The sequence below is a fragment of the Paroedura picta genome, chromosome 1 (genome assembly GCF_049243985.1).
Source record: "Paroedura picta isolate Pp20150507F chromosome 1, Ppicta_v3.0, whole genome shotgun sequence".
Taxonomy (NCBI): Eukaryota; Metazoa; Chordata; class Lepidosauria; order Squamata; family Gekkonidae; genus Paroedura; species Paroedura picta.
In genome coordinates this window covers 135,613,495-135,638,917 of record NC_135369.1, presented here as the reverse complement: position 1 = coordinate 135,638,917, position 25,423 = coordinate 135,613,495, and the positions used below count along the sequence as shown (strand labels likewise).

Sequence of the window (25,423 nt, the reverse complement as noted above, 5' to 3'; positions counted from 1 at the left end):
AGTCAACATACTACCATCTGCCAAGAAGTCATACAGCAGTCTTAATGTGTGGACATTTGTGCTGACCAGCAGTGTTCTTCTCCTGGGTATCAGGTACAGATATCTCTTTTCTGTAGTGGTCACATATCTTCAATTGTCATGCGAAATGGCTGGGCCCTGCTGGCTCAGACACTAGGAGATGCCATCCCTTTGAAAACTCAGGAAACAGCAGATCACTTCTCACATTTAGCAATGCAAGAGGACAAAGGAAACAAGCACTGAGCAAAACCCAGTGGTGGTGTCTCTCCCTCTCCTCCCCAGCCCCAATGTGATTCAGCTGGGTTCAGCCCTTGATCTGTGGTCTCTGGTAAGGCCCTTTGCAGCACAGGAAGCTGCAGTTGCCTTAGTAATGCAGAAAAGACAAAGGAAGCAAACTGAATTAGAAGCATCCCCCGCCCCCCAATAAATTTCCAGGTATGAAAAGTGAGGCAATACACCCTGCCAGGAGGCATTGCCTCTGCAACCTCATCAATTTGGATCTTCTTTTGGTTTCAAAGTGGCTTCCAAAATGAATGTTGACTTTTCCTTGCTACTTCATACTAACACTGTCTCGGTTTTCTCTGTCCAGCAATTTTAATAGAATATTGTTCATCTGAAATGTTTCTTTGCACTTCTATGATCTTTGCATAAGACACTGATGATTGGTCACCAAGAAAATACCTATTTTTTAATCTGTCTGTGTTTAAGTAGGCAACTTAATTCATTCCTCATTTCGTTTGCCTGGAGGCAATTTTATCAGCTGGAATCTGTCAGCTCTCTTCTGTCTCTGTTCAGCAATCTCTGAAAATGAGCTCAACCAATACATATTCCTGTTTTGGAATATAGTCTGTGGCTATAGATTGGCTTGGCTCATTTTCTGCACTCAAACTGCTATCATTTCTACTATTATCCTTGCAGAGAACTGAATTATGCCACCATATGGCTTGCTGTTCAATTCTCCTAGACCGTGTTGTGCACGCACACAAATCAGCCCACTTGAAAACGAATAAATTAAGTCATGGAATTGGGAAAGGTTTTGCCTAAAAATGACATTCAAGATAGAATATAGTAAAATATTCAAATATAGAATAGGGTACCATTTAAATTACCTGCAAAGGCTCCAGTAAAAGCAGAACTCCCTCACAATAACATGTTTTAGGATTTCTGGTGTGTGGAGGGGATGGCTAAATGCATTTTTAAACATTGTAATATTGTTTCCTCATTCCCATAGCCTCCTTTTAAACTTGTTTAAAATGCTGTATTTTTTTTGTGGCAGTACCAGACTACAGTCCAGCAATATGGTGCTAACATTTAAAATTACACACCTCTTGAGACTTCTGCAGAGAAAGCTTTGATGTTATGATGCCTGATTTTCTGTATAGTCCCCATTATTAAGAGAAGGATCTTTGCTGAAATAAAGCTTTAGTTGTATGAACTGTTTTCACATTGATCTGGATGTAAACTGCATGGAGCTTCTATCCCAATCTCAGGTCGATTCAGTCCCTGCCATCTACACAGAATTCGATTTCTGTTTGGATTTGGGGCGATTTAAATTTCCCTTCTGCAGCAAGAAGGATTGATCTGGAGTGACCCTACCTTTACTGTGTGATATTTTAGAGTGCTTTTAACCCTGGATATTTTTCAAATCCGGATTGGGAAAACAAGTTCCGTGGTAGAGAACCTCTGATAGGCCATACCTGATCATGTGACAAGCTTGCCTTAAAGGAGAAGCCCCTAATTTCTCTCAACTTCTGTCAGTCCTGGATTTTTTTCTCCCTTCTCTGCCTTTTTCAATCCTCCCCCCCCCTCCAAGAAAAGAAAGAGGCTCCATGTTTGGCTCCTCCCCCCTACAAGAAAAAAAAGAGGCTTGGCTCCCCCCCCCTTCTGAACTACTCTAACCACAAAGTGCAGAACACTTTCCTGTTTCAATGGGGAGGGGGGAAGAGGAAGACTCGCGTTCAAAGCGATCTGAATTCAACAGAATTGACAATGGAATAAACAAAGTAAGTGCAGACTCTGCACTGGTTGTCAGCAGTAAGGAGCAACTGCCCTCTGGCAACCAAGACTAGCAATCTTGGAAATACAGAATAATGTCAAGTAAGTTTGCTGGCCAAATTGTTTGTTTGTTTACATAGAGGGCTAGTCCATAAAGAGTCCATGTGCCCTCTATATAAACAAACAAACCAGCCTTGGATCCTAGGATGGGTCCCCAACATGGTGCCTAAAAACACCTGTCCTGGTGCCCACCAAATGTTTGTAAAGGGGGGGGGGCTGGACTATATGGGGCTTTTGGCCAGCAGGGCTTCTGATTGGCTGCTGGAGATTTGATTAGCTGTGCAAAAATTTTAAAAGTGGTTTTGACAGCAGCTGCCACAACCCAGAGATCTTACCTTCAATCATGCAGCAATGTTGTATATATGCTAGACCAGGGGTAGTAAAACTGCGGCCCTCCAGATGTCCATGGACTACAATTCCTATGAGCCCCTGCCAGAAAATGCTGGCAGGGGCTCATGGGAATTGTAGTCCATGGACATTTGGAGGGCTGCAGTTTGACTACCCCTGTGCTAGACAGTGTTTTTATAGGTATTCTGTTAAACAGAGATGCTGGTTGAAACACTGAAACGTTAGTACTAGGGTTATGCATGGCCTCACTCCTTTATCTTTTGTAATAGGTTCTACTTCATGGCAGCCATTTTGTCATTTATTCCACTTCCTATAGCTGCCATTCTATGATTGTGCATATGACAAAAGGTGGCCACAGGCTCAAAATGGTTGGGAACCCCTGTCCTAGGGGGTCAGAGAGACAGCTTTCCTTGTGCTTAGCTTTCCCTGCATGAAAAAGCACACCCAGAGAGACACTGTTTGACTGGAACGTGAACTGCTTGGGATGGGCGTGCTCTATGGTGGGTGTGCTCTAAGCAACGTCCACTGTCAGCCTTACATGCAAAACTACAGCACAATGCCTTGTAGTTGCTAAGTTTTAAATAAGCTTTATAAATAAATAAATAAATAAATAAATAAATAAATAAATAAATAAATAAATAAATAAATAAGCAAGCTTAAAACTAAACCACATACCAGCCAAAGTAAAGAATTTCCAACTACCTTAAATAATTGATTTTATTAAAATATTCACACACATTTTGGGGAGGAATGCAAATGAAATTGGGGGAGGGGGAGAATGTCTGACTGCAACCTGAATGTCTTACTGAATGCACATTATGTCTGTCTGCTTTAAAACCTACTCACAGCACAGTCAACTTTGGTTCTCATGGCTTCAATTTCAAATGAAGGTTCTTTATCTTCTGCACATATCAAAGCAGGTTGGTCCAATTGACACTGTGTACTTCAGAATGGTCCCGCCTTCTACTCTTCAGAGCAGCAAACAGTTCTTTAATTTCAGAGGAGTCAAGAATTCACTTTTGAAAAGAACATCTGAAAAACCATTCTGGCTACATACAAACTTTAGCAACACTGAGGGAAAAGTTGAGAAGGCAAACTGAGCCTAAACAACTGAGAGATTTGTCATCTGAAAGGGAAATGCAGTGCAGAGATTTGCAATTTGAATAGGAAAGAAATAACAAAGTCTAGGAAAAGCAGAAAAAAATAGTGACAGGCTACAGTGCTGCTGCAGCTAAGGAACCACCAGCTTTTACAGCAGCTAAAAACAGTGAAAGATAGGTATTTAAAATTCATACACTGTTTAAAACATAAGTTAAATGTTTCCGTTTCCCAACATATACGGACAGCACCAGAAAGCATGTAGATTAGACCATGATACTTTTGTTAACTGCATGATGCAACTTTAAATTTGGGGCCAAATGATGTTATCCATTTAGGAGTTCACATTTTAGCAATGCATGTAGTCCAATTGCATAACCTGAAAAACTACTATGCCAACTTGCATAGTGAGTGCTATCTTTAAATATCCAAACAAGGAAATCTATAATACTAAACAGTACTTTTGCAAAGTATTAACTACATAATCAACTTATGCAATCTTTTCAATATGTGGAAAGATAAAGACATTCTAGAAAGTCTCCAGAATGGCTATTGTACAAGCTATATGTTATGTATAAAAACAAGAGTAAGATCAAAACTTTTTAAATAGTTAATGTATTCTAACACAAACACCATTTGAATGCTACTTATATAACAAGTGCAATTTCCTCAGATCAGCAGCCTGCTAAATGGTTAAAAGATTCTTACATATCATCAGTAAAGATAAACAGCTAAAATACTGGTTGGCTTATCTTACAGTTAACTTATGAAATGTCTTTATTACTACATAAGTTTCAGGAAATAATTGCTCAGTGGGTCAGTAAAATTCCACTTCCCAGCATACCAGAATAACCATCGCTTCTGTACCTTAGCAAAACTAAACAATAAAAATTAAGTTGGGAGGCGGGTTGCATTGAGACATCTTGTTCAGCCTTATATTAAACCGACATATGCATGCATTTGAGCAGCTCCCCACTATGACCACTTATATACCACATCAGAAATTAACTTTGGCTTCCCATGAGATATGCAATTAGGCCTCTTAAATTAGTTCTTCCCAGCATACATAAACTAATTGGGATTCTACACCAAATTTGAATACAAAGCTTAGAATCATGGTTTATGTTGGGGGAGACCAGCTTTGGTTAATCTGCATGTCTACATTAATCTACCATTGGTACCTGGTGTTAAATTTCAATCAGATATTTCCAGAGTAGGAAGGGGGGGTGGGGGAAGAGAAAGGCACAAGGTGCACACATGAATAGGCATGGGTGGGGTTTGGCTTGGAAGCCAAGAAGTACCCAAATCAATGTTGACTCAATTCTCTGAATTCAAACTGTCGATTTGGCCTGTTTAAATACATCTCCTCCCTGCTTTCTCAGTCAGCGCTTAAAAAGCCAGGGAGGAAAGCATGCACAGCTTTGCCTGCGAAGACAGGGTGAGCATTTAAAGTGCACCAAACAGTTCATAATGACAGGTGCCCTGCTCGCTCCCTTTAAATCCCTCCGCAATTCATCTGGCCAAATACAAAAAGGTGAAGGGGTATTTGTATGATTTGGATTCAACCTGAATTGGTTGAAATTGAAATTGGTATGATTTTGTGTGTATGTGTGTGCGCACATCCCAAGACATGGCCCTGCCAGGCAACAAGCAGGGTTCCTGCAACTATTGGTCTAGCCTTTAGCTTATCAAGATGTCAGAATGCAACCTACTGTTTCCAATCATCTAAAGCAGTGGTCCCCAACCTGCAGGCCGCGGCCCGGTGCCGGGCCACGAAGGCCATGGCGCCGGGCCGCGGCTCCCTCTCCCCGCCCCCCCCCCCCCGCAATAAAAAACTTCCCAGGCTGCAAGCTTGCGGCCCAAGAAGCTTCTTACTGCGGGAGGGCGGGGAGAGGGAATCAGGGCCGCGCCACGCACTGCGCGGTTTCGGCCGCGCCTGCGCGATGTGCGGGCGCGGCCTGCGCATGCGTGATGCGCGGGCGGGGCAGTTGCCTTGCTGGTCCCCAGCCTCAGAAAGGTTAGGGACCACTGATCTAAAGCTCACATTTTCTTTCAAAATAAATGGTTTGGGATGTCACAATGCTACTTTTACCTATCAAAAGTATATCTTCTCTATCAATTTTTAGGCTCTCATAAGTGGGAGGATGCATCCAACTTTTATTCATGCCTCCTGCTATATCGTCTAGAATGGAACTAATGTCATTATATTAGTGTGGTTGTTTGTCTTGCACATCAAAATGACAAGTATGTCTTTGGGCAACTTTCATCTACAGTTGTTTTTTGTAGAGACTATTTCTTGTGTCACAGATTGTGTTTTTCAGCACACAAAACCTAAAATGTCAGATTAGCACAATTTCTCAGCAGGCAAATTGCTGTGAACGACACCCCTCCCCCCAAAAAAAAATACTCAACACACATGCAAAAGCACATTTATACAATAATTATTGGGTGACGTCTTTAATATAAAAAGTTTTTAAAATTAGTGAAACCTGATAAAGTTTTATTTTAAAGAATACATGGTATGAACATTTGCTGCTACTTGTCTTTAAACTTAAACCTAAGAGACAAAGGAAAACTGCTAAATGAAACAAAGTCACAAATCCTAATCACTTAAATAAAGGAAATACCACACTCTTTGAAACACTGCCCATAAAAAAATAAAAAATAGCAATTTTCTCATGGCTTCACAGTTTTAGATTACTACTATAAAACACTAGAGTTGAAAGGTACCTATCAAACAAGGTGGTTTTCCACTGATTCCACACTCTTCTCATCTAACCCTTGGATTAAATTGATTTTCAAATCCCACAAATTCAACTTTTCAAGTACAAAATAAATCTGAGTTTCTGATGTGGCATTCCAAAAAAATGCACTTAAGTATTTACAGAAAGTTTATAATAACTTTTTTGCAAAAGTTTTAAATCCACACATATTCTGTTGTAGAACTGTAAACAACATGTCATTTGCCCCACTCTGAAGTGTCCAGTTACGGTCGTGGTCTTTTAGGAGGAGGTGGTGGCATGAGTTCGGTGTCTGGATCCAGGTGATGTTTATGTGCTTGTCCCACAGGTAGTGTTGTACACTTTTCAATGAACTCAAAGAGGATTTCCTTTGTAACTGGGTGTCGTATGCTGTTACACACAGCTGAGAACACAAGAATATATATGAAAAAATAAGTTACAAAATCACAGAAACAGTACAAATCTTATGTTTACCAGTAAGAAAGGAAGATTGGGGAGGTTGGATTTGTCACTGCTAGCTCATGAGAGACCCCCACAAAGCCTCTCCTGTGTATAATGTTCTTTTTCACTACCACTTATTTCCTCTACCTTAGCAAAAGTTTTACTCCTGAGGGTCATTGGCTAACTGCAGAGCCAAATCCTCATGTCAAGTAGGACCTAACTCTAAAGAGGCTGTCAGGCTCCATGAGTGTTGGGATGGAGTCTGGGGCTGTAACACTCTCCAGTGTCCCTTCTGGTTATAGGTATCATCCCAAAGACAGCCTCAGAACATAGCAGTGCTGGAGGAGAGGTGTGTGTGCCTTTCCCTGATCAATCTCTCTCCCTCCCAGTGCCTCTCCTGTGTCTTTGTGGAATTGGTCTTCCATGAGCCTCTTGTGGCGCAGAGTGGTAAGGCAGCCATCTGACAGCTTTGCCCATGAGGCTGGGAGTTCGATCCCAGCAGCCGGCTCAAGGTTGACTCAGCCTTCCATCCTTCCGAGGTCGGTAAAATGAGTACCCAGCTTACTGGGGGGTAAACGGTAATGACTGGGGAAGGCACTGGCAAACCACCCCTTACTGAGTCTGCCATGAAAACGCTGGAGGGCGTCACCCCAAGGGTCAGACATGACCCGGTGCTTGCACAGGGGATACCTTTACCTTTTAGGCTGACCTAATAAAGGATTTCCTGGGGGATGGCTGATCCTGGTCTTACTCAACACTCTTTCATAGAATCACAGAGTTGGAAGGGGCCATACAGGCCATCTAATCCACCCCCTGCTCAACGCAGGATCAGCCCTAAGCATCCTAAAGCATCCAAGAAAAGTGTGTATCCAACCTTTGCTTGAAGAGCCAGTGAGGGGGAGCTCATCAGTGAGGGGGAGCTTTCCACAAGGTAAGGGAATCTGGGCCAATGGCCTCCCTGTCTGAGGCCTCTCTTTTCCTGTTCCACCTTCTCTTGAGATTTTAACTGGCTGCTCTGCTGCTTGCACAAGCCCCAGGAGACCCCAGCTACTGCTCACCTCCTACTCTGGCTCATTGCAGGGTACAGCCTGTCACCTGAGCCTGCTAGGCCCTGCTGCTGGGGCAATTTCAGGTATGGCCTCACTCTTGATCTCTTTCATAGAGCCTCTGGCTGGGCTGCTTGCCTTAGCACTCCCAGCAGTTCTTCTGGAGCTGGCAAATGCAGGGTTGGGCTGCATCCCACCCCCAGACAGCAGTCTAAGCAACCTAGAAATGGGAAGTTGGTATCCACCTTGAATCACAACAAAAAGCAAATGACATATGAAGCAAGAAAATAAATATTCCAAGATGCCCAGATATGAAACGCTTCACCATTACATACCGACACAGGCTACATTAATAATATTTTGACAGCAATTATTATTTTGGAAAGAAAAACTAAAGCATAGAATCTTTAAAGTCATCACACTTGTAACAGATTTTTATTCTAATGTATTTATTTCTGGGAAGAAGATTAACTCAGAGAGCAAAGCCTACATTTAATGACATAGGATTTCTGTGTCATGAGGAATCAACCTTTGTATATTCCACTTCCACTCTGGGCAGCCTGCTCCACATTCAAGTACTCCTTCCACCCATGCACAGGATGCAACAAGTACAGGCCCAATCCATGAAATTCTAACACCCACATTGTGACATTCACACAGGGCCTGCTTGTGTTGACCAAATACTGTAATCTTGACCATCTGATTTGAACCAAATCAAATTAAACTTGAAACAGAGCAGCATTTACTGAGTTTGGTGGCACCTGTTCTACTACAGAAACAATTTTGCTTTTCCAACCTTAAATTATCATCAGTTGCTCTTACAGTGAAATGAAATGTTGTATACATTTACAGAAACAAGCAAGAGGCTCAGTGCAACCCCTTCAGTTTCATGGCTTTTTGATCTAACCAATTACAGTTTTCCCTTTGTGCCTGTGTACGTTTAATAGTTCTGGGAATTTGGAACCATGCATTTGACAAATTTGTGCAAACAACAAAATTGTTAGGACTAGATTCCAAGGCGCTCCTTTGCAAAACAGAAGGCATATTTTGTTTGTTTGTTCCCCATTTTTTATTACCCAAGAAGTCTCAAAGCGACTAACAATTGCCTACCCTTTCTCTCTCCACAATAGATACCCTGTGAGGTAGGTGAGGCTGAGACAGCTCTCCACTTCCACCAAGAATAATGCATGATTTTGGGAAGATTTCCTACTGAAGCTGCAACCTTCCATCCTCTAGTCTTGACACTCACTCTAGTCCGTAGGGCCCTCTGACCTTCCTTCCCCCTATGCCATCTAAACATTGTCCACAGGATACTGCAGCACTTCAGAACTGGTTACTATTTTAACAATCTGAACTAAGAATGCAGAGCTGGAATACATTGCAAGAGAGCTGAAAAGCTGATAAATATTTTTGCCACCTTATGTGCTTAGTAGGCTTTTTAGAACTGACAGAACTAGTTAACTGTACCTTTCATACAAACTTTCATTAATTTTTAACTTCCTATATTCAGCATGTAAGAGAAAGCCGCCGTCTTGCATTTTCACAATGTCCTTTCTATTATTTGAAGGAGAACTGGAATGTGTCACCATCCAATAAAGGACAATTCCTCCCGTCCCCCTCCAGCCTTCATTTGTTTTATTCCCCATTGTTTGCATACTATTTTAGGATCTGGAAATTACAATTTCTATCCTAATTTTGTCTTTTTCCATCTGGCAAACAATGACTGCGCCATTTTGAATAGAGCTGAAATTATCAGGGATTTTTGTTCCAAAAGTTCAACTTCTATAGCACATTCAAATGCCAAGCTACCTTTTCTCTGTATATCAGCACAAGGCAACCTGATGCTGTGAATGCCCTTTGCCAGTTTGATGTAGACAAAAAGAGTTTTATTTTAAAACATTCCCAAATCCAACTCGTGTTATGAATTCAAAATTTAGCTGATCCTATTTGAACATAAGGCAATTTAGCTCTAGCCTCAGCTTCTTGAAAAGATGTCTTTAATCAAGTTGACCAAAGTATAAATATGAAATATGACTATAGAACCAATTTATTTTACTCACCCATGGCAGTGCTGTAAGCATTTGGGAAGCTTTTGTCTATCCTTTGCCTCATGAAGACCCAGCTGTTGTTCTCAAACTTGCATTCTATAATCTTATTGTCATATTGTTTCAAGTCTTTTGTTACCTAATTATAAAACAAGGAAACAAAATCTTTCATTTTGCGTAAGGCAGTAAAAAGTCCTTACCTCAGGCTCTTCAAGTTACCATAAAAATATTTATTCTAACATGCATATTAATTCACCAGCAAGAATGTAGTAGACTTGGGAGGGGGGGGGGAGGAAAGCATAAGGTAGTCAGGTTTGATTCTGTAAGCAAATAGGCTGTAGTAATGACTTGTTTTCCACCAGTGGAAAGGCAAGATTTCAGCTGATTTTCCTCACTCAGGAGGAGGTACTGGTGGGCTGCAAAAGGAGGGAGAAGCCAGAAGGTTTTGTTCCATGCAGCCCACTGTGGAAATGTAAATGTGCAAGATGGTACAAATTTTGCAAAAGTTCTTTACAAGATCATTAAAATACAAGGAAAGGAATAGACTAATGACTGGTAAGTTATCATCTAGCGAGGTACGGCTTTAAAGCTGAGCCTATCTAATTCCCTGCAAGAAAATAACACTCTGGTTTTAAAAAAACAGACTTTTTTCTCTTCAATCCATTTGCTATGCCTTCCAAATGCTATAATAATAATTTATTTGGAGTTGATTATGACATCTAATATTAATTACTACTATACTGTCTAGGAAAAGTAGCTGTTGTAGTGCATCCCACTACAAGAGGTGACATCATGAGAAGTTGTTTAAAAAAATATATAATGTCAGTGCAAAATAGGTTTTCAGTCACTCCAATCTTGTTTGCATGGTTAACTCCCTAATGGGCCAATTTTTCCTGTTTCAGTAATCCTGTTTTATACAGCACATTACACATTTCTCTATGTGTGAGAAAAGCATTTCTCAAACAGATGTTTCACAAGCATGGGCCTTGTTAACATATCTCAGAAAGATACAGCAGCCTTGCCTAATCCATGGTGAATATGCTTAAACACAGGAAGAAACGTTAGGCTGTGTAATGATTTGGAAATGAATATTAACTGGTAGTTGCTGCCAAGGAAAATGGTATTTATATACCTTTTTTTCCTGCTGAAGCAGGAAAAGATTGTTTATGAACCACCTGCTTAAAGGAAGAAGAAATGGGGAGAGATTCAGTTATAGCCCATACTTTCATAAGCTGGCAGTATTTGCAAGGCTTTGTCGTAATTGATAATTCTTGCAGTGTTTGCTGGATGAGAATAGCAGGAAATTATGTGGTTGCTCTATTTGACTGTGACAATTAAGCAGTATTAACTGTCTATATTCTTGCTCGACCATTCATTAGCAATCTGGAAGACTGATCTTTCCAGAAAATGCTAGCATGTGCCAATGCAATGATATAAATGCATTTTCCTAAAAGAAACTGCTGATCATAGTTTAAATTATGGTGACTTGTAATTACCATAATTATTTTGAATAAGGCAAGAGAAGAAAAGGCAAAAGGAAACACAGGACTTCTTACATCTTGTATTACTTAAGTGACTGCAAGCTACCATCAACACTTACCTTAAGTTGAAATCAGTGAAATCATGCAAGATAATAGACTAAATTATGTAGTGAAAATAATTACAGAGACAATGTGCAGAATGGGAACTTTGTACATGCTCTGAAGTTTTTCAGCCTTCCAGACACAAAAGAACAACAACACATTTTCCGCATGCCTGTCTGATGTACCATCAGATGAGCCCCTACCCTGTGGTGACTGGCTGGAGATTGGGGAGGACTGGGGATTATGCAGCTGTCTTGTGTTTAAACTTTTAGGGGTTGACTGGTTTTATCGGGGGGGGGTATTGGGTTTTTACTTTTTATATGTAAGCTGCCACAAGTCCTCTGAAAGTGGCGGGATAGAAATCCAAAGAATGAATGAATGAATGATGTTGACTAAAATGCTCCTTATAAACTGCACAATAGTTTAATTTGTGTGCTGATACAAACCTTCATTAAAAAACGAAGGATGCTAGAATCTTTCTTTGTGTTGTAAGAGGAGGCTTTTGTCCTTGTTAATATAGCCCAACATGATGTAGTAGAGAAAATTGATAATCTCTGTTCAATTTTTTATTTGACATCACTTTATGTCATCTGGAGAGTCATGCTTTCCAAGATCCTATTCCTCCTATCCAACGGATCCGGGACTGGCAGGGCTACAAACCTCTTATCCAAGACATCATGACAGTCACATGATGTGCCACATTTAGGGAGATTACACTGACATGTTCTCTTCTCCTGGAAATAGACCACTGTCATGTGGAATAATATAAACTCACACGTAATCCTGTCAATTCAATCCATGAAATACATGACAGGGAGAATTGGCAGATATGAAGGAGGATGCTGTTTTTACCCTTGCATTTCAAGCTCCTGGGCTGCGGCTCACAGCAATCCTTAAAGGAGGCTTTACAGGGGATGCAAGCAGCTACAGCTAACTGTTCTGCAAACAAAGCTATGCTTGTAGCTTTCTGAATCCAAGCCATAGGCTACAAACCAGAAATCTTTAACAATATGCTAAAAACTATGTCATAATGTACAAAAATAGATTTAAAAAATTAAACCCCAAATAGAACTATCATACATCTCACAAACTCCCTAAACTGTAAAAAAAAAAAAAAAATTTTAAAGATTGTCAGACTGGTCATCCAGTCAAAGTTACATAATTTAGTTCACAAATCATGTGCCACTATGTTCCTCATATTAAAGAACGGAAGAAGTTCTGTATTGATTCAGACTGTTCCATTTACTGAATCATCCACTGCAAAACTGGTGCATTTCTCAAATGTCTTTTATATAAATATTGACTTAAGCTAGCCCTGATTCATAGCTTCTACAAGACAAAAGTATATCATAACTTGTTTCACTGGATTTTTTAACAGCTTCTTGTGAGCATCGTGGAATGAATTTGTTAGGCATTTAACCAAGTCACTCTTCTTTTTGCCAATTTTCAAAAGTTTAAATTTATTTACAATAGAGAAACACATTTTCCATATTTAAATTGCAAATTTCTCCCTTAATTATTTATATAAACTAGAGAAGCAATACCAATACTGGTTTGTCCATTATGAGCAGCACCAAAACAACAACAACACAACAATCCTGCAATCCCAAACTTTAATCAATATTTTGCAATTAATACTATTGTAATTAATACAAAAAGAGCCTCTTGTGGCACAGAGTGATAAGGCAGCCATCTGAAAGCTTTGCCCATGAGGCTGGGAGTTCGATCCCAGCAGCCGGCTCAAGGTTGACTCAGCCTTCCATCCTTCTGAGGTCGGTAAAATGAGTACCCAGCTTGCTGGGGGTAAACGGTAATGACTGGGAAAGGCACTGGCAAACCACCCCGTATTGAGTCTGCCATGAAAACGCTGGAGGGCGTCACCCCAAGGGTCAGACATGACTCGGTGCTTGCACAGGGGATACCTTTACCTTTACCTAATTAATACTATTACTTTAGATTTCCTGCTCCAATTGTTTCTATTCAGATATTATTATTATTTTTCAGATTTCTCCCACCCTCTCTTCCTCATGGTGTTTCCTCATTATTACATACAACAATCCCACCTCTTGAAAGTAGAACAGACCAATCATCCTAACTTTCTCCTGAAATCAACAGGATCTCCTTACAAATAAGCATGGCTGGGTTCTTTGCAGATATTTTTTTAATTGCTTATAAGTAAAACAATTTGCTTACAATTGCTTACAAGTAAAACGATGCAAACTTAAATGGACTTGCAAACTTAAATGGACTCCGGGGAATGGTAGAGGACAGGAAGGCCTGGAGGATCATTGTCCATGGGGTCGCGATGGGTCGGACACGACTTCGCACATAACAAGACAAGAAAACGATTTACGAAAAGTTCCAAAAACTTTCAAATGGGAAGAGGATTAATAACGAAATACAGATCAAGATGGGTAGTCGGTCTGTAGTAGCAGAAAAGAGTAAGGGCCCTGTAGCACTTTCAAGACTAACAAAATTTGTGGCAGGATATGAAGTTTAGCTAATCAGAGTGACAATCCATGGAGATATATATGTAAATAGATGCTCAGAGATGTATTAGATTTTAGAGTTTTAGAGGAGATCATTATGGAATGATATCCTAAGTAGCCATGTGGTGTAGGGGGAGACAGTTGTTCTAGAATCCGTGAGACCCAGGCTAGAAGCCCTCCAATGCCCAGGAAGCTTGCAGACTGTGTGGGCCAGGTGCACACTCTTCCCCTAGCCTACCTTTCATGCAACCCTGCCTCATTTGTACCCTGCCTCGCTCCACTAGGAGAAAGGCAGGGTATAATAAATAGAATACATAAATACCAATAAAATGACAAATATTTTTGGCATTGGTTGGCAGATTAAGAGGAAGATGGGTATTTTTCAAATACACTAAAATGTGATACAATCTAGAAGTACTGGAATAGCATAAAACACAAAAATACCTTCTGAAATAAGCTTGAAATGTATAATTCAGCTATTTTGCTGCACTACATGGAAGTTAAGAACATAAGGGATTGATGAGTTCATTGATTACTAGCACATCTTTTAAAAATAAGCCCATGAAAAGAAAATCACCTACTGACTGGGGAATTTCTGAAATAATAGTATTCCTTTTTGTTGTGCTTCAACAGGATCATTCCTGGACTGGAAAGAGAAGGTATATGGTGCAATCCTAAGGATACTTTTCTAGAACCAAGCCTTGATTAATAAAAATGAAGATTACTTTTGTCATGAAGCCTGATTCAAGACCCACATTTCACCGGTGTTCCCCAGGAGCCCCTTGGGTTGTGGCCATAAAACAATACAATCTTTACTAGCTCTTGCCCTCCCCACCTTTGCGTACTAAAGTGTCTGGCTGATAGAGTGTGTTATCTTTTCCTGTTCTCATCCTACTCCTAACGACCTTGTAGTTTCTGCAAAGTATCAACACTTCTAACCGTCTCACTTCAAAGCAGGAGCCAGCTGGCCCTGCTGGAAACCAATGGCCCTTCCCGCCTTTGCACCTTCCCGCTAGGTACCCCCTCATTCCCCCTACCCTATCTGGTCTAGTGTATAAATGCCCTTTGGGGTGTATTGTTCTTTGTCTCTGCCAAGACATTTGCTTCATGGAACTTTGCCTGTAGTGCCTTGTGATGGATTCTTGAATAAAGCTTCCTTTTGGACTTCACCAACTTGTTGTCTCGAGGACTGGCTTGAAAAGGTCTCATTGGGGTGTCTTCTGCCTGGTTCCTGACAACTTTCAAGCAGACCTGCTTAGGATCAATCCCCTTGTTTTAGTCTTAATTTAATTTAGTTGGGTTATTTTCTTATCTTTCGTGTGTATATTGATAATAGAGGCAAAACCTGCTGCACTCAATGAAACAACAGGTGCTAGGATGCAAACCTGCACTGTGGCCTTCCTGTGGCTGGCTACATGACAAAAGCTCCTGCCTACCCCTGGACTCTTGAGGCCTGGCCTCCAAACCTTAAGGAACATTCCTGACCCAGGGGACACCAACCTCCAGGTATGGTCTGGAAATATCCTGGAATTGGAGGTCACGTGCAAACTATAGAGATCAACACCCCAGGCTGTTTTGGAGGGAGAACTCTGCAATGATGACTCAACTCCAGGCTTCTGGAGATGAAAAGGCTGCTTGGGAGGATAGAACTCTGTGGCACTGTGCCTTAGAGAGGTTGCAGGATGCCATTCTCCAGTTGGAACCTAGGGAGTTGCTGGAATTGCAGGGCATTTCCAGACAGCAGAAATCAGTCCCCCTGAAGAAAAGGGCTAATTGGGGGGGGGGGGGGGACTCTCTGCCTTGGATCCCATTGAGCTGCAGGGTTGCCAGGCTCCAGGTGGGAAATAAAGAGAAATAAAGAGAAATGCTGTGTAGCACTAATTGTTAATAACAATATACATCAAATAATTCATAAATGTCATAGTTTCTTCCTTCGATGAAAATATTTAATTGATAGTAAAATTTGCTTGAAGAACTGAAAACCTTTCAGTCTTTACGTTCTTCAGTTCTGCTCAATATCAAAGGATATCAAAAACAGTTGTAACAATCAAACATGAAAACATTGGTTGGCAAGGAACTCGGAGTGGGTTTCTCAGTTACGGCTTCTATGTAAGCTTTTCTCAACTTTTTTACCATTTAGAACCCCCTGAAATATTCTTCAGGCTTTGAGAAACCCTGGGATCGTCAGGTCTCAGCTGGAGGCTAGCATCACTGCTACATACAGTCATATAAGATATAGCTATTAATATATTAAATATAAATTTTTAAATTAACAAAGTGTGTCTGAACATGCAGACTTCTCTCTCCCAATGACTAATGCACCTTGGTCAGCCAAAGGCTTTGCCCTGTTCCTGGAACATGGGACAAGTGCTACATCAGAGACCAGACTCGCTATATCAGAAAACAATCTTCTACGGCACAGAGGAGGCCTGAATGTCCCCATACAGTAGTAAAGAATCCCTGGCAAAGTATTTACATTCAAGCATTTTCAATCAACAGCTAAAGCAAAAGTACTATGAATCTCCTTTGCACAGCTTTCTATGAAATTACAAAACAACCTCATCCCACAGTCCAGGCAATCCCCATGCAGCTGGGCCAGCAAAAAGGATCTCTGCTTTGCAATTCAGAACAGTGATAGTTTAATTGCTGTCCCAAAAAGCACTACCATATTAAATGATTTCATAAAACCAACTTGCCACCAGCATTCACAGTCCTCCTTTTCCTTCTAAGATTATGGGATTATGGTTTTGTACACTTTGGGGTCTGATTGGTTCTGAAATGAATGGTATTTTCATGTTCTAATGTAAACCATGCAAACTCAAACTTCTCAGAGAAATGGGCCACAGTTCCCAAGAAAGTAGAAGCCTGATGGTAAGCACAGAATTTCTGCATGACCTGTCCCTCAAAGTATGTAGGATTTGTGTGTGTGTTTGTGTGTAATAAGTCACATATAAGAAGGTAACTTTTAAATCACTGGTCAAAGTGAAGGACAATGAAACACAAAATTATTTTAGTACTTTCTTCTTTACCTCTTAACATACCTAGCAGTTCACATTTGTACGGAATCTGAAGTGGTATTTTTCCATTCTGCCTAGCTTCCAAACAGCTAACTTTATTCAAGTTTTTAAAAATTTAAATGAGAATTCAACACTGGGAACAATTATGCTAATACTGCCAGAAAATGTGTTTGCTTTGTTAAATTGAGCTTCAAAAGCATTTCAATTGAACACACATTTTGATTGCAAGTAAGGCCTATTCTTATATCCATTCAAAATGTTTACTTTATTACAGCTTATTACAAATATGCTGTCTAAAATGCACCAGCATGACTCTTCAATTTCTAGCCCCTAATTTTATGATAATTATATGTAATAGTATGCATGGATCGACATCTACGCCTAACAAAGCTCCAGATTGGTGCAGCAGCTTCTCTGCTTTTTCCGTGGCATGATATTCCCTGTACAGGAACACTCTTCAATTAAAAAGGAGAGTTTTAATCATATTTTCTCAGTATGTTTTATATTCTCACATCTATGTCACAGCACACGAAAAGAACACGCAGAATCTCAAAAGACTAACCAGAGTATATTTTAATAGCCAGTCCTGGCAATTAAGAAATGTACATTTTATTAAATACCTGGTCATCGATGTGTTATTAGCAGACAGAACAGTAAATGCTGCAAGTTTGTTATATTAAAATTATACTTCTCCTTCATTCAGCCAAGATTCAAATTATATTTTGAGCTAAACTGCCATTTCAATGTCATGTTTTTAAATGTAATTTTTGCCTCTGGCGAATTCATGGTCAGAAAATGTGCATCATTTGGACAGATTTTTCAATCTGTACATTCTTGAAATTAAGAGTGTGAACATGTCTAAAGAGACATTTGTGCCTTGAATATTAGGGTTGCACAACCTCTAGACCCAAAATCTTTAAAGTAGATATGTTCTGTAACATTCCATTAACAAAAGCAGTTCTTTACTTTGTGGAAATGAAATTAGTGTCAGCTTTCCAGTAGGACAAATCTGCAAGAAGCAGTACATCTAAAGGGCCACGTGACTACGCTCACATGCCCCAGGGAACTTTGTACATGTGTTGGTCAAACAGCAATGCCTCCCCCATCCTCACAACACATGGCAACCCTTTTCTGAATCTGAGGTGATTTTCAAAAGCTGCTTGTTATATGGCATTAAAGAAGAAATTCCACTGGGTCCTTCTAGCCCTTGGGCATGCCTGAAGTAGTTCTTTAGGTCCTGACCTTTGTCTTATTAAAATAATGTTTAGTTAGTATTGCCAAAAATTATTAAAACTAGGAGTTCTATTCTTGTATAATGTATAACAGTCCCTGCATTTTTGCAATATTCCATGATTCAGCCTAGAGTGCAAAAATGTTCATTTCTTTGCTAAGGAAGTTACTGCATATGAAATGAATTAGCCTATTCCTCAAAGCTATTTCACACAAAAAACAAGCTGGAAAAGCTGCTTTAAATTGTGCAGATTCTGCATAAACAATCCATCCTCAGTAAAGCTTAAGTTTCTATCTATCTATAGAGTATTTGTTAAAGCACTAAATTACCAGTACTAATATTTTCTGTTTTTCCAAAAGGAAAATAACTAAAGTAGTCCTTTAATAATATATGTCCTTGCGTCATCACTAGATTGCTGTGGGGAGCAGGCCTTTTTACACAGCTAACAAAGTTGTCTTACTACAACTTTTAAGACTTAGGGCCCCCAACATAGTGCTCTTGGCACCACAGTGCCTACTAACATCTGGTGCCCACAAGGACAGGTAGAGCTGTTGCCCAGGAGGGCTTCTAATTTTTTTTTAAACATTACCTCGGCAGCAGCTGCTACTATAACTCAAAGATCTTTACTATGTGACTGAAGGTAAGCTATGGCAGCCATTTTGTGGCAACCATATTTTGTGGCTCCGTGTCATGAACCCCAGGTTCCTGACCCGAGTTTCACCTGAGTTCTCCTGGAGACTCTTGGGCAGTTGCAATAAAACCCTAAATCACCTGTTGGTTCCTGTCCTGCCTTTGCATACCAAAGCCTCTGACCTTCAGAACACCTTATCTCATCCTGCTCTCAGTGACCTTGCTAGAAGCTGCAAAGTCTCAACACTTGTAACGTTTCAGATCAAAGCAGGGACCAGATGGCCCTGCTGAAAACCAGTGTACTTTCCCGCCTTTGCACCCCTCTTCCCCCCTCCCCTATATGGTTTCCTGTATAAGTACCCCTTGGGGGGCTATTGATCCTTTGTCTCTGCCAAGAAGTTTGTTCACCAAATTCTGCCTGTAGATGCCTTTGTACTAGTCTTTTGAATATAGCTTACTTTTGGATTTCACAGACCCTGTGGTCTCGAGGACTGGTTTTGCAAGGACTTGACTTGGGTGTATTCTGCCTGGTTCCTGACACTCTGCCCACCATCCTGTGTCATAATTCTTTAGCTGCTTGCAGGCTTTAAAAGACTGACAACTCTGTTCAAGACAGCTGCTCAACAGCAATATGTCCCCCTGCATATAATACCTTGAGCACTAGGGTTCAGACACAAGAATGACACAAATTATCATTTTAGGCCAGTTCTAACCATCAAATCCTGACCTTGGTGTTACTGCCCTACATTTCTACCTCCAGCAGGCTCTACAATAAAGTAAGGTAAGTGGTGGATTTTTATGGGGAATGGCAACCTCTATCACTACCCTCACCCAGGAGTCAAAGGAGCTACTGCTCCTTCCCTTTTGACTTCTCGGGTGTCTTTAAAGACTGGGTGGCAACACAGAACTTTCTGCAAAATGTGGGCCTGCCCAGCCTGTCAGCCTGTTTTTTAAGAAGTCTTGGAAACCAGGAGGTAAAAAGCATTCACTACTCCAGTTCCAGAGCAGAAATGAGGATAATTAGAATGTGTGTGTGTGTGTGGAAGGGAAGTGGTGGCAGTGAAGGGCTGGCAGCCTCAGGAGCCCTGTGACAACCCCTGTTCTCCCCTGCCTAAAGCACTGCCACCTTCATCCTCTTCAAATAGATCATTTTTGTTTACAACATGACTGGAAGATGGTGCAAAGTAATACTGATCAAAATTAACATAATAGGGAAAGGGGGCTTTTGAAAAGAGAGGTAGATTTAATTCTGATTTACTAAGATACTTAAATGTTAGCATCATAATGCTACTTACAACACTGCAGCTTAAAATCAATCCACAAGATGAGATTTCCCATCATTAGACATCTAACCTTTGACCTAGATTTAGGAAAGAAATGTTGTGGAGTAATATCAACCCTTGTTGATATCTACCCTTGTTCAACAGCAAAATGCACTCTCACATTGAGAAGACTGGATACTACTCTGGGAAGAACTAATGCTCTTCTTTACAAAGTTATCTGATGTACTATAAGCACAAAAGACCATATAGGTGATACTAAATGTTATGAGTAAAGATTACTTCAAAAAAGAATTAAAGATTTTAAATTCTACTGTGAAAGAAAGTAGCTGAGTCAATTGCCAAGATATACCAATAAATCACTGACACTGATTTGTAGCTTTTAACTTTAATCCTTTCTGAAATACTGCAGTAGGAAACAATCAGAAACTGTTTACTCATTCGCAGTTGATTGATTTGGATTTTTTTTCATTAGTAATATGAGAGTGATGTAGGTACTAGAACGCCTTTCTTAGAAACCATCTGTTAAGAAAGGCTTGAGGTATATAAGAAAAGAAAAATTAGAACAATCTATTTCCCAGAGACACAGACATACAAAATCAATTGCTCTTACCTTAATTTGTGCAAAAGGTCTATCAAAACTTCCAACATAAAGTAGTCCAACATTCTGTGGCAGAAGCCTAAAAGAAAAAATGCCTTTTGAGCAATTTCTGTGCATTCCAGCAGTTCTTCCCTAAGGATATTCCTGACATAGCTGAACACATTTAAGTGAAGGTAGCTTGTTCATAATCTGATACATTTGATACTGAAAACAAATATCAATATAGTGCTCAATGAAACACTAAGAGAGAGCACTGAATCTTGTGAACCAATCTTTTGCAAATGGGTTTTCAGAAAAAATGTTAAAACATTTATTCTCAGCAGGCTGATATCCTTCAATACTTCTTGTAATTAAGAATGTACAAAACCTTCTCCAATAACATGCTTGGAACACATAATCACAAAAAAGAAGAAGAAGAAGAAGAAGAAGAAGAAGAAGAAGAAGAAGAAGAAGAGAATGTTCTTATATGCTGCTTTTCTCTACCCGAAGGGGTCTCAAAGCGGCTTACATTCACCTTCCCCTTTCCTCTCCCCACAACAGACACCCTGTGAGGTAGGTGGGGCTGAGAGAGCCTTGATATTACAGTTCGGTCAGAACAGCTTTATCAGTGTTGTGGCGAGCCCAAGGTCACCCAGCTGGCTGCATGTGGGGAAGTGCAGAATCAAAACCGGCTCACCAGATTAGAAGTCTGCACTCCTAACCACCACACCAAGCTAGCTCTTACTGAACATACTGAACTTTGACTCATCAGTTCCCCCTTTCAAGGGCTGCTTATTAAAGCTCATCTGGTTTCCAAAGTACCAATCTGTTTGACATGGTACTTGATGCTGGTCTGTTATTCAATGGAAGAATTCTGTATCCTTCTCCAGTCTGTTAAATTGATGTATATATTTCTTCCCCTCCCTCAAACATTGGAAATAAAGTCTGTTGCTATATTGAGGACATTTATACATAACTGTAGGTGTGTGACTGTCATTCTCAGTAACAGAAATCATGAAAGGATATTGCATCCCTAGTGCTGATATGCAAGCATAGTCAAGTATATATATATTACATTTGTTTACATAAGATGCTATTGACACTACTTGCCTTCTTGGAATGGCTTAATAGTTAGCCCAGATATTACACTTGTTGCATTGTTTTGGAATGTGGTGTGACATACAGCCATGTGTGTATTCAGCTGCATATGCTGTGTTGGCTGGTAATATTTCAAGCTATCCTATGGTGATGTCACTTTATTTTTTTCTTCCAGCTGCTTCCCATGTCCCATGAGTCCTTGGAAGCATTCCAAAGGATGCTGCTGAAGCTGTTTACAAAGTATTTGCCCTTATACAACACAACACCTCTACTGCTAAATCAATTTTCAAGGTATACTTTTCACTCAAATATATTAGTTTTTTCGTGGCTTTTATATAATTTATTACTGACAGTTGTGTTTATGTTAGCTAACCGCATTAAGATTAAGGTTATGTAATAAGTATAATACGATATGTTGAATGTATACACTTTTTAAAAAGTTTAAGATAAAACATCCATTAAGCAATTTTAATATCTCAGTTCAGAAGAGGAGATTGGTAAATTTATCCTGACCCAACAGAAGATCTATCAGAATAAGTATGTTGTCTGTTTACATTGCTTAAATAGATGACTTGTTGAATGCACATCCATATGAACATCCACACTGCACTGTATCTAATAATGCATGAATGCCAATTTTTAGGAAGACATTTCTTATGAAAATATTCCTTGGGTAAATATCATTTTTATATGGAGGGGAAGAGAAAAGCTGGGGGCTTTAATACCCCACTTTTCACTACCTGAAGGAGTCCCAAAGTAGCTTACAAACACTTTCCCTTCCTCTCCCCACAAAAACACCCTGTGAGGTAAGTGAAGCTGAGAGAGATCAGATAGAACTGCTCTGTGAGAACAGCTCTGAGAGAATTGTAACTAACCCGAGGTCACCCACCCAAATGCATGTGGAGGAGTGGGAAATCATACTCAGTTCTCCAGATTAGAGTCCACTGCTCTTTAATCACTTCACCATACAGATTGGAATGAATATTCTTGTAACAGTATATTCTTGTAACAGTATATATCAGGGATTTAAAAGGTAAGTAAATAAATCTTTATTTTTGTATTCCACCTTTCTTGTATAGCTCAGAGGATAACAACATGGTTTAAAACATTAATTTAATAATAACAGATTCACATTTAAACATTAAATCATATACTAACCCAGTGCCTCATTTGGGCTGGGGGAGGTCAAAGTCCTTGAAGGGCTGATCTTTTCTCTGTTTCAGCAATGTAAATAACATAATTCCTTACAACATGAAATTCCAGATGTCTCCTCTGACTATAACAGCATTGCATTTACCTGGAACTGCTGTTAATCAACTGGTCTTCTGTACAGGTACAGATGGAACTGCATGATTGCTGGCTAGTCACAGAGAAGAGCTTCCAAGCTCTTTTGAAGAAACTTCCACTGTCTCTAGGGATCCCTTTTCCTGTCCAAAGGGTCACATGGGCACAGTGAGTAGTACTTTCCTCAGTTCCCTTCACAGCCCTGAGGAGGCCTCTGCATGTTTGGTAGCCCATCTTTGTGGACTTCACTGCCGAGATTATCGGCCGTCCCTTGACTGGGGTATGAAACACAGCAATGATAGCTAGGTGAACCTATATAGATCAGGTTGAAAGACCTCCTTCTTGTAATACTAGTAGATAGTCAAAGATCTTACTCAAACTGCATGACTGTGGGTAGAAGCCCACTTCCTTAATTCAAAGTACAAAATTACTCCCATATATTAGAAAGAAATTTCCTAACAAGTGTCAATATAGTTTTACCCTGGCAAGAGGTAGAGATGCTTTCCCTTTCTGGGAATCTAGCAAGGCCCCAATGAAGTTTTGACTGTACAGGAGATATTTCTCCCAGGTTACCAAAAAAACCAATGACTGGATGGTGTGTAGGGCCAAATTCAAGCTGCTAAGTAATCTTTCTGGTGAGTCGTTAACAAAGAAGCAATCATCTAGCTAAGGGTATGCTTTTCAACCCTGCAACCTCAAATAAGCTATAATCTCACCTTCACATTTTGTAAATATTCTAAGAGAGGTTGCAAGCCCAAAAGGGAACACTGTGTACTCATAGGTGCTACTAGAATACGTGAACCAAGTATTTCCTAATGTTCTCATGTATCGAGATGTGTAAGTATGCATCCTTAAAATCTAGTGTAGCAAACCACACACCTCCTCATGGATAACATCCTAGGGACATTTAGATGTTTATTTAGGAATTTTAGGTATAAGATGGGCATCTTTGCATTTTATGTCAATGGTAAAATAACTAGAGAAAAGCCATTTTGATAGACCTTCAGGAGCATGTTTTGGAACTGGTCCTTTGGCTAACAGGGAGATCTCCTGTATTAGGAAAGGGGATGGTTTGCAAGACTGGACTGCAGCATAATTGAGAGAAGGCAGTAATCTGAACTCCCAAAAGTAACCTGTTTTTAGTATGGATAATATCCAACCATGAACTATAATCTGGCACCAGCTGAAGAAGAATCTGGACAACCTGTCCAAAAAACAATGATCTGATTCTAGTCAAGCTAATGGAGAAATTCACAATTGTTGGTCCCTAGGGGATTGAAGGAGGTTCCCTGTTGTCTGCCCTGCGTCTTGGGCTAGGATTGTTGGGTGTAAAGTGGCCTAAAGTCTTGCTGAATGCACAAAGGGGATTGGTATCTGTAGTCCTGTGCCCAGTAAGGCCTTGACTGAGAATATCTCTGATTATGCCTTGGGAAGTATCTTCATTTAAAAGGTGCAGAAGACTTTGTTGTTAGCTTGTTCTTTCTAATTCTGTCCAAAACCACATTGGTTTGGTCACTGAAGAGGTCTTGACCTTCAATTGGGAGGTCCTCCACTTTTGTTTTCATATCCAATGGTAGGGCTGAGGAACATAACCATGACTACTTCTGCATGCCAGTACCAGAGACCACTGATCTGCAGTTGCAATCTGCTCCATATTGTCTCTCTGCAATATGGATGTTAGCTATACGCAGCTTATCAACCTATAACAATTCAAGAAACTATGACATTTTCCCCCACAATATTTGATAGTGGCCAATGACTACTGTAAAATTAGTGACCCTTAGTCACATAGCTCATGTGGAGTAGATCTTCCTCCTCAGTAGGTTTAGTCATTGGTCCCTCCTTGTTGAAGGGGGATGAATGGCTCCCAGCTCTTCCCTTGGCTGGTAGAACGCCTGATACTATGAAGTTTGCTTGAAGGTATGTATGAATAGAATGCCGCAGCCTTCTTCCCTAATTCTATGGAGGTTCTCCAGCTTCTTTGATGATGCTGATGATGCCAAGGCTGGTTTAGCCCAGATGGCAAATGCTATGTCTTCAAAGGAAGTGCAACAGGACCAAAGTCAGGAGTGTGTAGGACTTTCATTATAGTGTCAGATGATTGAGATTCCAACGTAGTGAACTCCAGACCTAGGGCTTTTGTCATTATGATCAGCTGCTCTCAATACTTCTTCAAATCCTTCATGGAGTTAATGGTCAATGACTATATCAGCAAGAGGTGGCACTGAAGTGCTCTCCCAGCCAACATTTGATATTTAGTAAAGTGCGTCCTCTAGGTCAGAACCATGATGGGGAGAACCCTACTCAAAGTTGTACACAAAGTTAGTCTTGCCTGGATCTCATAGGATCTTTTATAGGTTGCTATGGATATGGTCCATTGGGTCCACTGAGGCGGCATTATGAATGGGAATGGGCCCCATGGATTTTGTTGAGACAGCT

At 40.3% G+C, this 25,423-nt stretch overlaps 1 protein-coding gene across 3 annotated transcripts in view; it reads right to left on the bottom strand.

The window, feature by feature from the left end:
- Positions 1 to 3,120: 3,120 nt before the first annotated feature.
- RNGTT (RNA guanylyltransferase and 5'-phosphatase) overlaps positions 3,121 to 25,423 on the bottom strand; it is a 210,564-nt gene continuing 188,261 nt past the window's right edge. For all 3 annotated transcript variants that reach the window (XM_077304532.1, XM_077304539.1, XM_077304548.1), the window contains 3 exons: positions 20,636 to 20,702; positions 9,808 to 9,931; positions 3,121 to 6,663 (listed from right to left, as the gene is read on the bottom strand). In XM_077304532.1, coding sequence (XP_077160647.1) covers positions 6,506 to 6,663; positions 9,808 to 9,931; positions 20,636 to 20,702 — 349 coding nt within the window. In that variant the 3' untranslated portion in view covers positions 3,121 to 6,505. The remainder of the gene's footprint in view (positions 6,664 to 9,807; positions 9,932 to 20,635; positions 20,703 to 25,423) is intronic.